This window comes from Lathyrus oleraceus, chromosome 1, assembly GCF_024323335.1.
Source record: "Lathyrus oleraceus cultivar Zhongwan6 chromosome 1, CAAS_Psat_ZW6_1.0, whole genome shotgun sequence".
Lineage (NCBI taxonomy): Eukaryota > Viridiplantae > Streptophyta > Magnoliopsida > Fabales > Fabaceae > Lathyrus > Lathyrus oleraceus.
The window spans coordinates 212,630,977-212,647,899 of NC_066579.1; the positions used below are offsets into that span (position 1 = coordinate 212,630,977).

Sequence of the window (16,923 nt, forward strand, 5' to 3'; positions counted from 1 at the left end):
TGAATGGTAAAGTGATATTAAGTTGCTTCAAAAGTCCTATGAATTTCTTAAATTGTCCTTCATTTTTGGACTTATCAAGTCTTTGAGGATAAGGTATAAGTGGTTTGTATGGTGGCGGAGGCATATATGGTGTTTCTTTATCTTCTGCCTCTCCGCTTTAATCTTCACTTCCATCATTGGTTGGTTCGTTTACCTTTTCAATTCCTTTAACAGAGTTTTGATACATGGATGGATTTTGGATTCTTGGGTCAACTAGTTCATGTAATTCTGTCCGACTTTGTAGTGTAATAGCATTAGCATGGCCTTTTGGGTTAGGTTGTGGTTGACCAGGAAATGTTCCAGTTGGGGTTGCTATTGTTGCTTGTTGTTGGGCTACTTGGGAAATTTGGGTTTCTAACATTTTGTTATGGGTAGCCATAACATCAAGTTTACTTGACAATTGTTTCATCATTTCACTCGTATGAGCATTTTGATTTACAAAATAATTTTTTTTTGAGCTTGAGCATTCATAAAGTTTTCCATCATGATCTCTAGATTTGACTTTCTAGGTGCTTGTGGAGCAAAAGGGGCCCCTTTCTGATAACCAGGTGGAATAGCAGGTGTTAGGTTTAGAGGAAATAAAGCCATGTTATTTTTATAAGAAAAGTTTGGATGATTTCTCCAGCCAGTATTGTAAGTGTTGGAATATGGGTTTCCTTGAGCATAATTTACTTGGTCGGTAGGAATACCAACCAATAACTGACAATCAGCATTAGTGCGCCCATGGGTTCCACACAATTCACAGTTTGGTGTTACAGCAATTGCGGTAGTTGTTGGTGTTATGGCTAAGCTTTCAATCTTTTGAGTAAGTGCATCCATTTTAGCATTGACGCGGTTTATGCGATTAACTTCGAACATTCCACCTTTCGAAGTTGGTTTTTCTATAGCAGCACGTTCACCTCCCCATTGGAAATGAACTTGAGCCATGTTCTCTGAGTTCATAAGCTTCATCACACAATTTCTCCATTAAAGCACCACCAGCTGCAACGCTTAAATTCATCTTAGTGTTGTACAAAAGACCATTATAAAAAGTATGGATAATCAATCATTGCTCAATTCCATAGTGTGTACAAAGTCTCATCATGTCCTTGTATCTTTCCTAAGCGTCGAAAAGAGGTTCGTTGTATTTTTGCTTAAATCTGGTGATTTGAGATCTTAACATAGTAGTCTTGCTTGGTGGGAAATATCGGGCTAAGAACACTTTCTTCAACTAGTCCCATATGGTTATAGAGTTCGAAGGTAGAGACTGGGGTCAAGCTCTAGCTCTATCTCTTAAGGAAAAAGGGAAAAGACGTAGTCTAATTGCTTCGGGACTGACACCATTTGCTTTCATTATGTATATGTACTGCACAAACACTGACAAATGTAAGTTTGGGTCTGTAGGACTACCTGAAAATTGGTTTTGTTGAACGACTGATAATAACGAAGGTTTCAACTCGAAATCGTTTCGGTTGATGGCAGGGGCAGTAATGTTGTTATGTGATTCTTCTTGCGATGGAACAATATAATACTTTAGAGGACGGTTTTGTGGTCCTTGAGCCATAATTGGTGCTGGTTCTGGAACTGGAATAATATGATATGAAAGATTGTATTTAATATGGAAATCGCTAATTCGGCGTCTTAGATTAATATAACGCTCGATATTGTCAATTGGTTCCTCCAACTCTTTGCTCTGAGAGCGAGTGTTTGGCATACAATCGATGATACTAAAAAGGAAAATTATTTCCTTAGTTTATACTACACAACAACGAAATCACAATATTGACTAAATTAGTCCTCCTACAAGGGTGGCATATCTAAAAGAACTTTGAAACTCATAGGTAAACCTAATGTATATAGGACTAGTTAAGGAACATAAATAAGACATACCTAGGTTGCTAAGCGTCCAAATAACACTATCGAATAATCCTAAATCACGAAGAGTAACGTTACCGGGATACCTTGTTGCCAAGACATTCATCTTGAAAAGCTTGTGATAACTGCTCCTTTAATTTTCGCCTACGATACCCTCTGCGAATGTGATACCCATGTAAACAATCTCTCTTCTTGGCCTTGCTACCCTAGGAGGCATGGTGAATGATGAGAATGAGAAAGTTGGAAAAAGAGGGGTATGGAAATTGTGAAGATTGAAGAATGAAAAAGATGGATTTTGAAATGAGAAAATGGGTGGTTATAGGTTTTATAATGATTGGAAGGAAGTTGGATGGTTGGGGGTTAAAGAATAGGAATAAATTGTTATTAGAGTAGCAAGTTAAGAGATTTGAATGAGGGATTTTTGGAAAACACGCAAGAGGGAAATGAAAAACGTAAAACCTTCTATTTTTCTGATATGGCAAACTCCATTAGGCATCTGGAGAACGCCATTTGCCTGGAACGTTGTGATTTCAAATAGAAGCTAATGGCGAACGCCATTAGCATAAAGTGCACAATTTTGGAATTTTGGCTTTAAAATAGTGAAGTTTTATGCTCTTAAGGTCATACTACTGCTAGTTGAAATGGTTGTTACATAAGGCCTCAATCAGAAACATAAAAATGCACGAAACCAAAAAATTTACGATATAAAATAAAAATAAACAACTGAAAGGGAAATTACATTAATTGAAATAGCAATAACATATGTTCTCGTCGATATTTCGAAGGTAAAGTAACATAAATTGAAAAACAACAATAAAGGGAGAATACTGATGAATAATAAACATTCTAAACTAGAAAGTAGGGAAATAACAGTGCAACAAACAATACTAGCCATCACGGCGTCTAATATTGGGTCGAAGGAACGTCACAAGGAATAAACTTGTTGGAACATATGGTCGAACTGCTCATTAGCAACGTCTAGAAATCTGGGAGATCAACTCGAAGAGAAGTGAGTCCTCCTCTAAGAAAATAAACTCCATACTGTAGAGCATGGATAGCAGTTTTAAAATCAACAGGAGGATTAATACGATGAGAACCAGGGACGTGCTAAGTAGCATCAGGGAGAATGGCATTTCGGTTTTCATAAGGCTAAGGACTATCAGGTGATGTGGATGACTCACTTTGACCCTACAAACCATAAAGTCAATTATCCCGGTTGTGAACATTTTTCTTCTCATGGTTAGGTATTGTAAAGTTATGGACCACTTGGTTATCAATTAATAACTCAAATTTTGCCGGTCCTAAATTAGCAATGATGCCACAGTTAAAGCAAAAGTTCAGGTGCATGGGACGCATACCTTCAAAGGCATGTATGCGGTTAAGTGGGTATCTTAGGCCAATGGCATCAGAAATCATAGTGACTAACCCTCTAATGAGAGAATAGTACCTTGGGTCTCTCGGGCAATTTTGTCTAAGTTCACTAACATGAAAGTAGCAGCATTCACAGGTCTGCCTTGGGAGGCACGATGCATGATAAAATCTCATTTCTAGAAACAGAGGTAATGTTTTCTTCCTTACCAAACATGGTGTGGGCTAGGATTTTGTGGAAGTAGCGGATAACATGGTTGTGGATGTTCTCGGAAAACATAGTGTAGGGCTCGGGATGGTAGTTTCCGGTTATGGTGCCCCATAAATAGTTAAGGTCAAGATCAGTAAAGGCATCTTCTGGAGCAATGGTAAAAGCGTTTGGGCCATTAGAGAATCCTAAAAGGTTAGTCATCTCATGGTGAGAGAAACAATATTTGTTCGCCAAAAGCTTAAAGGTAGCCAGGCCTCTGCCAAATCCAAATCCTATGTTAGGATCGTCACAAAGGGAGCTCAGAAACTCAATGGTAAGCCTACGGTACGGGTTAAACCTCTTCCTCATAGCAAAGTTGTCCTAACCTATCTAGTTAAGAAGGCACATCATATTGTCTCAAATTTCTAAGGTGGTCATGGTGAGTCCATCAGGATAAATAGATAATGCCATTTCTCTTTGAGCTAAAACTCTGAAACATCTCCTCTGAGCTTCGTTCCTAAAGAGAACCTCTATATCATCAACATGATGTATTCTTCTAAGTTAGTATCGAGTTATCCTAAGCTACGTTAGCCTGAAAGTAGACGAAGATTATGTTATTAGTTAATTGAACCCCATGTAGTGTTAAAAGAGATGATAATAGTAATAATAATAATAAGAAGAATAAAAGTAAAATAAAAAAAAATATAGAAGTAATAGTTATAACTAGTAAAAATAAAAGCTTAATATCATGGGTTGCCTCCCACGTAGCATTTCATTTAATATTGAGAGATCGACATTAATTCAGAATGGGGCTATTCTTTTGAAAGAGCATGTAGCTCTTCTAATTTGTAAATCATGCAAAAATCATTGTTTTCTATGTTATGGTAATGCTTAAGCCATTGCTCGTTTACAAGAATGTCTCATTGGATTTACCTCTTATTTCTACAGCTCCACTTTGGAAAACTCTTATGACCTCAAAAGGTCCATACTGTAACACCCCGATAATAATATAATAATTATTTAAATTAAGTTAATAATATGTTATTAATTTAATTAGATAATTGAATTATTATTATTATTATTTTGGAATAATAATTATTGGGATAATTATTTATTGGAATAAAATAAGTTGGAATAATAAAAAGTCCCATTTTTGGTAAAAAGGGTTTGCACGTGAAAAGGAAAACACAGAGAAGCGGTTGAAAGTGGAAAAAGGGCAAAAAGGCAGAGCAAGAGAAGAGGAAAAGCTTGGAGCTCAGAGATTGCTGGATTAACTCAGGTAAGGGGGGTTTATCATCGGTTAAAGGGCATTATGTGATAATATGTACTGGATAGTGATAACCATTGTTTTACCTCTGATTAGATTGATGCATGATGAATTTGTGAACTTTTTGGATAAACGAAATTGGGGTATAATTGAGAAAGAATTCGTAGGAATTAGATGTAAAGGTGTCAGATTTTGTGTAATCGAATAAGATATGAATTGTGTTGAAAATATGAACGATTTCTGTGTAGAAATTGGACTGTGGAAGGTTGGATTGGGTAGATCTCGTAGCAGAGAAAGCCATTGCAGATCTGGAAATCTGGTTTCTGGTCATACGTGTATGGCACTAGGCAATACGCGTATGAGATGGCCTGGTACGCGTATGGCACTAGGCAATACGCGTATGAGATGGCTGGTACGCGTATGGAGGAAGCCTTACGCGTATGGGTGAAAAAGATGATATTTTGAACGTGAAATGGTCTCTGGTGGTAGGCGTATGGGGAAGTGATACGCGTAGCATACGCGTATGAGACAGGTGATACGCGTATGGGTTGGGCGAGGAAATGCGCAATACGCGTATGAGAGTGGGCAGTACGCGTATGGATTTGGTCAGGCGTGGGCAATACGCGTATGGGCATAGGCAATACGCGTATGGGCAGAATTGTGATTTTTCTGTGCTGTTGTTGTGCAGTTTTTGGTTGTTTAGGCTGAGTGATGTACTTAGCTGATGTATGATGTAACAGGGATCATTTCCCGTTGTTTTGAGTAGTATGGGTATTAGTAGAGTGTGCTAATACTGTATTTGGTTATGTGGCATGATGTGATATGCTTTTGTGATAAAATGTATTAATGATGTGTGATGATAAGCATGATGCTGTGAATGTATCAGTTATGTATGCATTGTGAATAGACTGTTTTATGGCTTAGAGTGTGAGCTTATGTCTATTATTGAATTGTTGCTGTCGTTGTTGCATTGCTACGTGATTAGCATGCATATTCTAGCCTTTGGGGCTGTAGCTAATTCCCATGGTGAGGAATTAGTGAGTGAATCATTGTGGATTTGTTGTTGATGTTTGCATGCTAGATGATTAGCTTGCATAGTCTAGCCTTCGGGGCTGTAGCTAATTCCCACGGTGAGGAATTAGTGAGTGAGTCATTAGATCTCAAATGAGTGGGACTAGTGAGCTTAGTAGCCGCATCTGGATTGATCGGTGAGCTTGAACTGTATGTTCAAGAATAGTCGGTACCGCATGTGTGGAGTCTCATTGCATAATGAATGTATGGCATATAATATGAATGGATGTATTCCAGTATTATATGTGTGTTGTGTGTTGTGTTGTTGATGTTGAGTATGGTGGAGATTATACATATGCTATATGTTACTGTTGAATATGATGTTTGAACGGATATTGCCGTTGCTGAGTGCGTAGTCCGATTAGGGTGAATTGATGTGTTATTTACTTAGCATTACATGTTGTTCTATAATGCTTATTATATTGATTGAGGAACTCACCCTTACATCTATTTTTCAGGTGACGAGCAGTGAGTTGAGTAGAAGCTAGTGCTATGGAGTCTAGTGTCGTCCTTAGTGGGTCATGCTCTGGTAGATGTAACATCGGGAGGGAATGTTTGACTATGTTTTAATTTAGTTGTTGATTCAACTTTACATGTAATGTAGTACATGATTTGAATGTCGATATTTTGTGTCCGCTGCGAATTATGCAAAAGAGTCTTATTTTGATTAAATAAATGAGCATGACAGGATAATTTGATGATTGTTGTGAAATGATTGTGTGACACCCTTCGGGGCATAATTACTCTGATTTGATATGTTATATATTTTAATTAAATATTTTGGGGTATGTAGAAGGGTGTTACATTAGTGGTATCAGAGCATAGTCGGTCGAGTCGAGTCGTAATTATTCTGTTTCCCCTGTACGGTATAGGTGTTGTGTAACCTATCAGTACTCATTGTTTTAGTTTGTTTGGGTTTTCAGAATAGAGATGGCTGGAAGAGGTAGAGATGATGCTGCGATTGCTGAGGCTCTGGGTATGCTAGCTGGAGTACTTGGAGGAAATCCGAATGTTGTGGGAATGGGAGTTGCTCGTCAACTGAGTGAGTTCCAGAAGAACAATCCTCCAATGTTCAAGGGAGCATACGATCCAGATGGCGCTCAGAAGTGGTTGAAGGAAATAGAGAGAATCTTCCGAGTGACTGAGTGTGCTGATAACCAGAAGGTCAGGTTCGGTACGCATATGCTGTCAGAGGAAGCGGATGATTGGTGGGTTGCTACCCGCACTGAGTTAGAAACTGCTGGTAATGCTGAGATCACTTGGGCTGTGTTCAGAGAGAGATTCCTGAGGAAGTATTTTCCAGAGGATGTTAGAGGGAAGAAAGAGATAGAATTTTTGGAATTGAAGCAGGGTAACAAGTCTGTTACAGAGTATGCTGCTAAGTTCACAGAGTTGTCAAATTATTATACTCCCTATAGTGAGGCTGCTGGAGAATTTTCTAAGTGTGTGAAGTTTGAGAACGGGTTGCGTCCCGAGATCAAACAGGCTATTGGATATCAGCGGATCAGGGTGTTTTCTGATTTGGTTGACTGTTGCAGGATTTTTGAACAGGATTCCAAAGCCAGAGCAGAGAGCTATCAGCAAAGGGTTGATAGGAAAGGCAAGAGTCAGAATGACCGTGGAAAACCGTATGCAGCTGGCAAAGGTTTCCAGCGGCAGAGTGGGATGAAGAGGCCTAGTGGGGGAGACTCTAGTGCTCCTGTTAAGTGTTATAGATGTGGTCGGGCTGGACATTCATGAGTGTACCAGTGCTGAGATGAAGTGTTTCAAGTGTGGAAAAGGTGGTCATTTGGCTGCAGAGTGTCGGTTGAAGACTGTGACTTGTTTCAACTGTGGAGAGTTGGGTCATATCAGTCCACAGTGTCCTAAGCCGAAGAAAGAGAATCAGTCAGGAGGCAAGGTCTTTGCTTTATCAGGTTCCGAGACTTCTGCAGATGATCGTTTGATCCGAGGTACGTGTTATATTAATGGCTTTCCTCTTGTAGCTATTATTGACACAGGTGCTACTCATTCTTTTATATCTTTGGATTGTGCTGTGAAACTTAAGTTAGAGATATCTGAGATGCGTGGTAGTATGGTGATTGATACTCCTGCGAAGGGTTCAGTAACTACTACTTCAGTTTGTCTAAGTTGTCCTTTGAGTATTTTTGGTAGAGACTTTGGAATGGATCTTGTGTGTCTTCCACTAGTACAGGTTGATGTTATCCTGGGTATGAACTGGTTAGTGTTTAACCGAGTCTATATCAACTGTTTTGATAAGACTGTGATTTTTCCTGAGATTGAGGAAGGAAAGAATTTGTTCCTATCTGCAAGACAGGTGAATGAGGCAGTAGTAGATGGGGCAGAGTTGTTTATGCTGTTAGCGACTATGGAAGCTAAAGATAAACTGGTGATTGGTGATCTAGCTGTGGTGTGTGATTTTCCTGATGTGTTTTCGGAAGAGGTGAATGAATTGCCGCCAGAGCGTGAAGTTGAGTTCTCGATTGATTTGGTACCTGGTACTAGACCGATATCGATGGCTCCGTATCGTATGTCTGCTGTTGAGTTAGCTGAATTGAAGAGTCAGCTGGAAGATCTGTTGGATAAGAAATTTATTCGTCCGAGTGTGTCACCGTGGGGTGCACCAGTGTTATTGGTTAAGAAGAAAGAAGGTACTATGAGGTTATGTGTGGACTACAGGCAACTGAATAAAGTGACGATCAAGAATCGGTATCCTTTGTCGAGGATCGATGATTTGATGGATCAATTGGTTGGTGCGAGTGTGTTCAGCAAAATAGATTTGAGATCGGGGTATCATCAGATACGTGTGAAAACTGAGGATATTCAGAAGACTGCTTTCAGAACAAGGTATGGACATTATGAGTATTCTGTGATGCCTTTTGGTGTGACTAATGCGCCTGGAGTATTTATGGAGTATATGAATAGGATTTTCCATCCGTATCTAGATCAGTTTGTTGTGGTGTTTATTGATGACATTTTGGTGTATTCGAAATCTGAAGAAGAGCATGCTGAGCATTTGAGAGCGGTTTTAGAAGTTCTAAGAGAAAAGAGGTTATTTGCTAAACTGTCCAAATGTGAATTTTGGTTAGAAGAGGTGAGTTTTCTTGGTCATGTGATTTCAAGAGGTGGTGTTGCTGTTGATCCTTCTAAGATAGAAGCGGTGTCTAAGTGGGAAGCTCCGAAGTCTGTTGCTGAGATTCGAAGTTTTCTTGGTTTGGCTGGTTATTATAGGAAGTTCATTGAGGGATTTTCTAAGCTGGCGTTACCGTTGACGATGTTGACTAGAAAGGGGCAAGCGTTTGTTTGGGATTCAAAATGTGAAGAAGGTTTCCAGGAGTTAAAGAGAAGGTTGACTACTGCTCCTATTCTGATATTACCGAGTCCGTCGGAATCATTTGAAGTTTACTGTGATGCTTCATTGTTGGGTTTGGGTGGTGTGTTGATGCAGAATAAGCAGGTTATAGCTTATGCTTCGAGACAGCTGAGGGTTCATGAGAGGAACTATCCGACACACGATTTAGAGTTGGCAGCTGTGGTATTTGTTCTAAAGTTGTGGAGGCATTATTTGTACGGATCAAGATTTGAGGTTTTCAGTGATCATAAAAGTTTGAAGTATTTGTTTGATCAGAAAGAGCTAAATATGAGACAGAGGAGATGGTTAGAATTTCTGAAGGATTATGATTTTGGTTTGAATTACCATCCGGGTAAAGCAAACGTAGTAGCTGATGCATTGAGTCGGAAATCATTACATATGTCTATGTTAATGGTTAAAGAGTTGGATTTAATTGAACAGTTTAGAGATTTGAGTTTGGTGTGTGAGAGTACTCACAATAGTGTTAGATTGGGAATGTTGAAGTTGGCGAGTAATATTTTGGATGAGATCAGAGAGGGTCAGAAATCCGATATGCTTTTGGTTGATAAGTTGACTTTAGTGAATCAAGGTCAAGGTGGTGAATTCAGAGTTGATGAGAATGGTGTTTTGAGATTTGGTAATCGGGTGTGTATTCCGGATGTTACTGAGCTTAAGAAGAGCATTCTTGAAGAAGGACATCGTAGTGGTTTGAGTATTCATCCTGGAGCTACGAAGATGTATCATGATTTGAAAAAGTTATTTTGGTGGCCGGGAATGAAGAAAGAAATTGCGAGTTTTGTTTATTCCTGTTTGACTTGTCAGAAGTCAAAGATTGAGCATCAGAAGCCGTCTGGGCTAATGCAACCGTTGGCTATTCCAGAGTGGAAGTGGGACAGTATCAGTATGGATTTTGTTTCTGGTTTGCCGAGGACAAGTAAGAATTTTGAGGCTATATGGGTAATTGTTGATAGATTGACGAAGTCGGCTCATTTCATTCCGATCAGAATGGATTATCCGTTAGAGAGATTAGCCGAGTTGTATATTGAGAAGATTGTAAGTTTGCATGGTATTCCGTCGAGTATCGTTTCGGACAGAGATCCTAGATTTACATCGAGATTTTGGGAAGGTTTGCAGAGAGCTTTGGGAACTAAGCTGAGATTGAGTTCTGCATATCATCCGCAGACTGATGGTCAGACTGAGAGGACGATTCAGTCATTAGAGGATCTTTTGAGAGCTTGTGTTTTGGAAAAGGGAGGTGCTTGGGATTGTTATTTGCCTTTGATTGAGTTTACCTACAACAATAGTTTTCATTCGAGCATTGGTATGGCACCGTTTGAAGCTTTGTATGGTAGGAGATGTCGGACACCTTTATGTTGGCATGAGTCCGGTGAGAGTGCTGTGGTTGGACCGGAGATTGTTCAACAGACTACGGAAAAGATTAAGATGATTCAGGAGAAGATAAGAATTGCTCAGAGTCGTCAGAAGAGTTATCATGATAAGAGGAGGAAGTCACTTGAGTTCCAAGAGGGAGATCATGTGTTTCTTCGTGTTACTCCGATAACTGGTGTTGGTCGAGCTTTGAAGTCGAAGAAGTTGACACCTCGTTTTATTGGTCCTTATCAGATTTTGGAGAGGATAGGAGAGGTAGCCTATCGTATCGCTTTACCGCCGTCGCTTGCGAATTTGCATGAGGTTTTTCATGTGTCTCAGTTGAGGAGGTACATTCATGATCCGTCGCATGTAGTCCAAGTAGATGATGTACAGGTGAGAGATAACCTGACTGTTGAGACATCACCTATGAGGATCGAGGATCGAGAGTTGAAGCAGTTGCGGGGTAAAGAGATTGCCTTGGTGAAGGTAGCTTGGGGAGGACCAGCAGGTGGCAATGTGACTTGGGAACTGGAGAGTAAGATGAAGGAGTCTTATCCGGAGTTGTTCGCTTGAGGTATGTTTTCGAGGACGAAAACTCTTTTAGTGGGGGAGAGTTGTAACACCCCGATAATAATATAATAATTATTTAAATTAAGTTAATAATATGTTATTAATTTAATTAGATAATTGAATTATTATTATTATTATTTTGGAATAATAATTATTGGGATAATTATTTATTGGAATAAAATAAGTTGGAATAATAAAAAGTCCCATTTTTGGTAAAAAGGGTTTGCACGTGAAAAGGAAAACACAGAGAAGCGGTTGAAAGTGGAAAAAGGGCAAAAAGGCAGAGCAAGAGAAGAGGAAAAGCTTGGAGCTCAGAGATTGCTGGATTAACTCAGGTAAGGGGGGTTTATCATCGGTTAAAGGGCATTATGTGATAATATGTACTGGATAGTGATAACCATTGTTTTACCTCTGATTAGATTGATGCATGATGAATTTGTGAACTTTTTGGATAAACGAAATTGGGGTATAATTGAGAAAGAATTCGTAGGAATTAGATGTAAAGGTGTCAGATTTTGTGTAATCGAATAAGATATGAATTGTGTTGAAAATATGAACGATTTCTGTGTAGAAATTGGACTGTGAAGGTTGGATTGGGTAGATCTCGTAGCAGAGAAAGCCATTGCAGATCTGGAAATCTGGTTTCTGGTCATACGCGTATGGCACTAGGCAATACGCGTATGAGATGGCCTGGTACGCGTATGGCACTAGGCAATACGCGCATGAGATGGCTGGTACGCGTATGGAGGAAGCCTTACGCGTATGGGTGAAAAAGATGATATTTTGAACGTGAAATGGTCTCTGGTGGTACGCGTATGGGGAAGTGATACGCGTAGCATACGCGTATGAGACAGGTGATACGCGTATGGGTTGGGCGAGGAAATGCGCAATACGCGTATGAGAGTGGGAAGTACGCGTATGGATTTGGTCAGGCGTGGGCAATACGCGTATGGGCATAGGCAATACGCGTATGGGCAGAATTGTGATTTTTCTGTGCTGTTGTTGTGCAGTTTTTGGTTGTTTAGGCTGAGTGATGTACTTAGCTGATGTATGATGTAACAGGGATCATTTCCCGTTGTTTTGAGTAGTATGGGTATTAGTAGAGTGTGCTAATACTGTATTTGGTTATGTGGCATGATGTGATATGCTTTTGTGATAAAATGTATTAATGATGTGTGATGATAAGCATGATGCTGTGAATGTATCAGTTATGTATGCATTGTGAATAGACTGTTTTATGGCTTAGAGTGTGAGCTTATGTCTATTATTGAATTGTTGCTGTCGTTGTTGCATTGCTACGTGATTAGCATGCATATTCTAGCCTTTGGGGCTGTAGCTAATTCCCATGGTGAGGAATTAGTGAGTGAATCATTGTGGATTTGTTGTTGATGTTTGCATGCTAGATGATTAGCTTGCATAGTCTAGCCTTCGGGGCTGTAGCTAATTCCCACGGTGAGGAATTAGTGAGTGAGTCATTAGATCTCAAATGAGTGGGACTAGTGAGCTTAGTAGCCGCATCTGGATTGATCGGTGAGCTTGAACTGTATGTTCAAGAATAGTCGGTACCGCATGTGTGGAGTCTCATTGCATAATGAATGTATGGCATATAATATGAGTGGATGTATTCCAGTATTATATGTGTGTTGTGTGTTGTGTTGTTGATGTTGAGTATGGTGGAGATTATACATATGCTATATGTTACTGTTGAATATGATGTTTGAACGGATATTGCCGTTGCTGAGTGCGTAGTCCGATTAGGGTGAATTGATGTGTTATTTACTTAGCATTACATGTTGTTCTATAATGCTTATTATATTGATTGAGGAACTCACCCTTACATCTATTTTTCAGGTGACGAGCAGTGAGTTGAGTAGAAGCTAGTGCTATGGAGTCTAGTGTCGTCCTTAGTGGGTCATGCTCTGGTAGATGTAACATCGGGAGGGAATGTTTGACTATGTTTTAATTTAGTTGTTGATTCAACTTTACATGTAATGTAGTACATGATTTGAATGTCGATATTTTGTGTCCGCTGCGAATTATGCAAAAGAGTCTTATTTTGATTAAATAAATGAGCATGACAGGATAATTTGATGATTGTTGTGAAATGATTGTGTGACACCCTTCGGGGCATAATTACTCTGATTTGATATGTTATATATTTTAATTAAATATTTTGGGGTATGTAGAAGGGTGTTACACATACCATCTAGAATGAAGTTTTCTTGGAAATAATTTAAGTCGAGAATTAAAGAGAAGGACCATGTCACCCTCATTAAATTCTTGCCTTGTTATTCGTTTATCATGCCACTGTTTGGTTCTTTCCTTGTAAATCCGGGCATTTTCATAGGCATCTAATCTAAGTTCTTCTAGTTCATGGATATCTAAGATTCTTTTCTATCCTACGAACGTGTAATTCATGTTTAGAGTCTTAACGACCCAATAAGCTTTATGCTCGAGTTCTACAGGCAGGTGACATGATTTACCATAAACTAGTTTAAATGGAGTGGTTCCTATCGAAGTTCTATAAGCTGTCATATAAGCCCACAGAGCTTCATGAAGTTTTGTAGACCAATCTTTCCTATAAGTTGCAAAGATTTTATTTAATATTTTCTTAATTTCTCTATTGTAAACCTTAACTTGCCCACTTGTTTGAGGGTGGTATTGTGTTGCTACTCGGTGTCGGACTCCATATTTGAGCAACAATCTTTCAAAGATGTTTGAAATGAAATGGGAGGCATCGTCACTAATGACAATCCTTGGTACATCGAATCTAGGAAAAATCACATTCTTGAAAAGTTTGATGACTACTCATGCATCATTAGTAGGATAAGATACTTCCTCGATCCATTTTGATATGTAATCAACTGCGACGAGTATGAATTTGTTACCAAAAGAAGATGGGAGAGGGCCCATGAAATCTATACCCCATACATCAAAGAATTCTACTTCTAAGATACCTTTCAGTGGCATCTCATCACTTCTAGAGATATTATCAGTGCGTTGGCACCGATTGCGATTTCGTAACCGCAGTGTGGACATATTTCCATAGATTAGGCCAAAAGAGGCTAGATTGTAAGATCTTCGTACAAGTCTTTAGGGTGCTTGCATGACCTCCATATGATGCAGAGTGAAAATGAGATATGATATCATTTACTTCCGATTCAGGGACACATCAATGAAAAATACCATTGATGCCTCTCTTGAAGAGTATGGGTTCATCCTAATAGTAATGTTTAAGATCTTGGAAGAAATTGTGTTGGTAAGTTAAGTCTGGTGGTCAATATAGACAATTATTTTTGCTCCTACTAAGTAGGAATGAAATTTATCTAAAGCGAACACAACAGCTAGGAGTTCCTTTTCTGTGGTGGCGTAGTCCATATGCGTGTTGTCTAAGGTTCTACTTGCATAGTAAATATCATGAAGCTTTTTATCTTTTCTTTGTCTTAATATAGCGTCAACGACATAATCACTAGCGTCACACATTATCTCAAATGGCTTACTCCAATCAGGTGGTTGCATAATGGGTGTGGTAATAAGAGCATTTTTCAGATGTTTGAACGCTTTTAAGAAATCTTCATCAAATATGAATTCAACATCTTTCATTAGTAAGCTTGTTAGTGGTTTGGTTATTTTAGACAAATCTTTAATGAATCGTTGGTAGAAACCGATGTGTCCTAAGAAACATCGAATTTCTCTAACGGTTTTCAGAGGTTGAAGATTTTCTATAATTTCTATTTTTTCTTTATCCACTTCAATTCCTCGGTCGGATACAACATGTCCAAGTACGATTCCTTATCGGACCATGAAATGGCATTTTTCCATATTTAATACGAGATTGACTTTAATGCATCTTTCAAGTACCATTTCTAGGTTAAAAAGACATCCTTCAAAACTTTTCCCACAAACAGAGAAGTCGTCCATAAATACTTCCATTATGTCATCTATAAAATCAGCAAAGATCGATATCATACATCTTTGAAATGTTGTAGGAGCGTTACACAGTCCAAACGACATTCACCGATAAGAAAATGTACCATAAGGACAAGTGAAGTTAGTATTTTCTTGTCCATCCGGGTGACTAGGAATTTAAAAAAATCCTGAATAACCATCTAAATAGCATAAGTGAGAATTTTTATCCAATCGCTCAAGCATTTGATCGATAAAAGGTAGAGGAAATGATCCTTACAAGTGGCTTTATTTAATATCCTATAGTCAATGCACATTCTTCATCTAGTTTGAGTATGTTTTGCTACTGATTCGCCCTTTTCATTACTGACAACCGTAACACCTCCCTTTTTAGGGACGACATGAATTGGACTGACCCATTGACTGTCGGATATCGGGTATATAAGTCTTGCTTCTAATAGCTTTCGTACTTCTCTTTTGACTATATCACTCATGATGGGATTGATTCTCCTCTGGTGTTCTCTAGAGGTTTTGCAACCTTCTTCTAGCACAATGTGATGCATACATACATAGGGGCTTATTCCTTTAAGATTTGAGATGTTATAGCCTAGAGTTATAGGGTATTTTCTTAAGACATGTAGTAATTTCTCGGTTTCTATTTGTTCTATGTTTGGGTTGACTATTACTGGTCTTTCAAGCTCGGTGTCTAGGAATTCATACCTTAGGTCTTTGGGTAGCGTTTTAAGTTCTACAACAGGTTTCTTTGGGAAAGGCATTGGATTGGGTGTCAGTGCTAGACATTCCTTCAGACTGTCATCCATGTATGGCTCACGCCAATTATCATCTTCGAATGTAGGAGGAGCTGAAATCTTTAGTACTTCAGTGTACTTAGATGGTTCTATCTCCGCTTCTCTTACACATTTGTCGATGACGTCTAAGAGACAACATGAATCTTCTATAGCTGGTGCCTTTAAGAATTGAGCTAAAATAAATTCGATTTTTTCTTTACCAACTTCAAAAGTTAGCTTTCCTTTCTTGACATCAATGATGGCTCCAGCTGTGGCTAAAAAGGGTCTTCCTAAAATAATAGGGATGTTGGAATCCTCCTTTAAATCCATTATTACGAAGTCGGTGGGAATATAGAATTGACCTATACGAACGGGAACGTTCTCTAGCATACCTCTTGGAAATTTAACAGAACGGTCAGCTAGTTATAGAGACATATTTGTTGGTCTTAGTTCTCCTAAATTTAGTTTCTTGCATATGTATAAAGGCATCAAACTAACACTGGCTCCTAAGTCGCATATATATTTGTTTATGATAAAATGTTCGATTACACATGGTATGGAAAAATTACCTGGGTCTTTCAGCTTAGGAGGCATAATGTTTTGAATAATAGTGTTACACTCAGCAGTAAGCATGACAATTTCATCATCCTCAAGCTTTTTATTGTTGGATAGGTTCTCTTTAAGGAACTTAGCATATGAAGACATTTGATTAATGGCTTCTGTGAATGGTATATTGGTATTAAGTTGCTTCAGAAATCCTGTGAATTTCTTAAATTGTCCTTCATTAGTGGACTCAGCAAGTCTTTAAGGATAAGGTATACGTGGTTTGTATGGTGGCGGAGGCACATAAGGTGTTTCTTTATCTTCTGCCTCTCCGCTTTTGTCTTCCTTTCCGTCATTGGTTGGTTCGTTTACCTTTTCAGTTCCTTTACCAGAGCTTTGATACATGGCTGGATTTTGGAGTCTTGGGTCAACTGGTTCATCTAATTTTGTCCCACTTCATAGTGTAATAGCATTAGCATGACCTTTTGGGTTAGGTTGTGGTTGACTAGGAAATGTTCCAGCTGGGGCTGCTATTGTTGCTTGTTGTTGGGCTACTTGGGAAATTTGGGTTTCTAACATTTTGTTATGGGTAGCCATAACATCA

The 16,923-nt window shown here is 38.8% G+C and overlaps 1 protein-coding gene across 1 annotated transcript; it reads right to left on the minus strand.

The window, feature by feature from the left end:
* Window positions 1-474: 474 nt before the first annotated feature.
* LOC127100472 (uncharacterized) lies at window positions 475-966 on the minus strand. Its single transcript, XM_051037680.1, has one exon. The coding sequence runs from the start codon at window positions 964-966 to the stop codon at window positions 475-477; it is 492 nt and encodes a 163-aa protein (XP_050893637.1).
* Window positions 967-16,923: the final 15,957 nt, after the last annotated feature.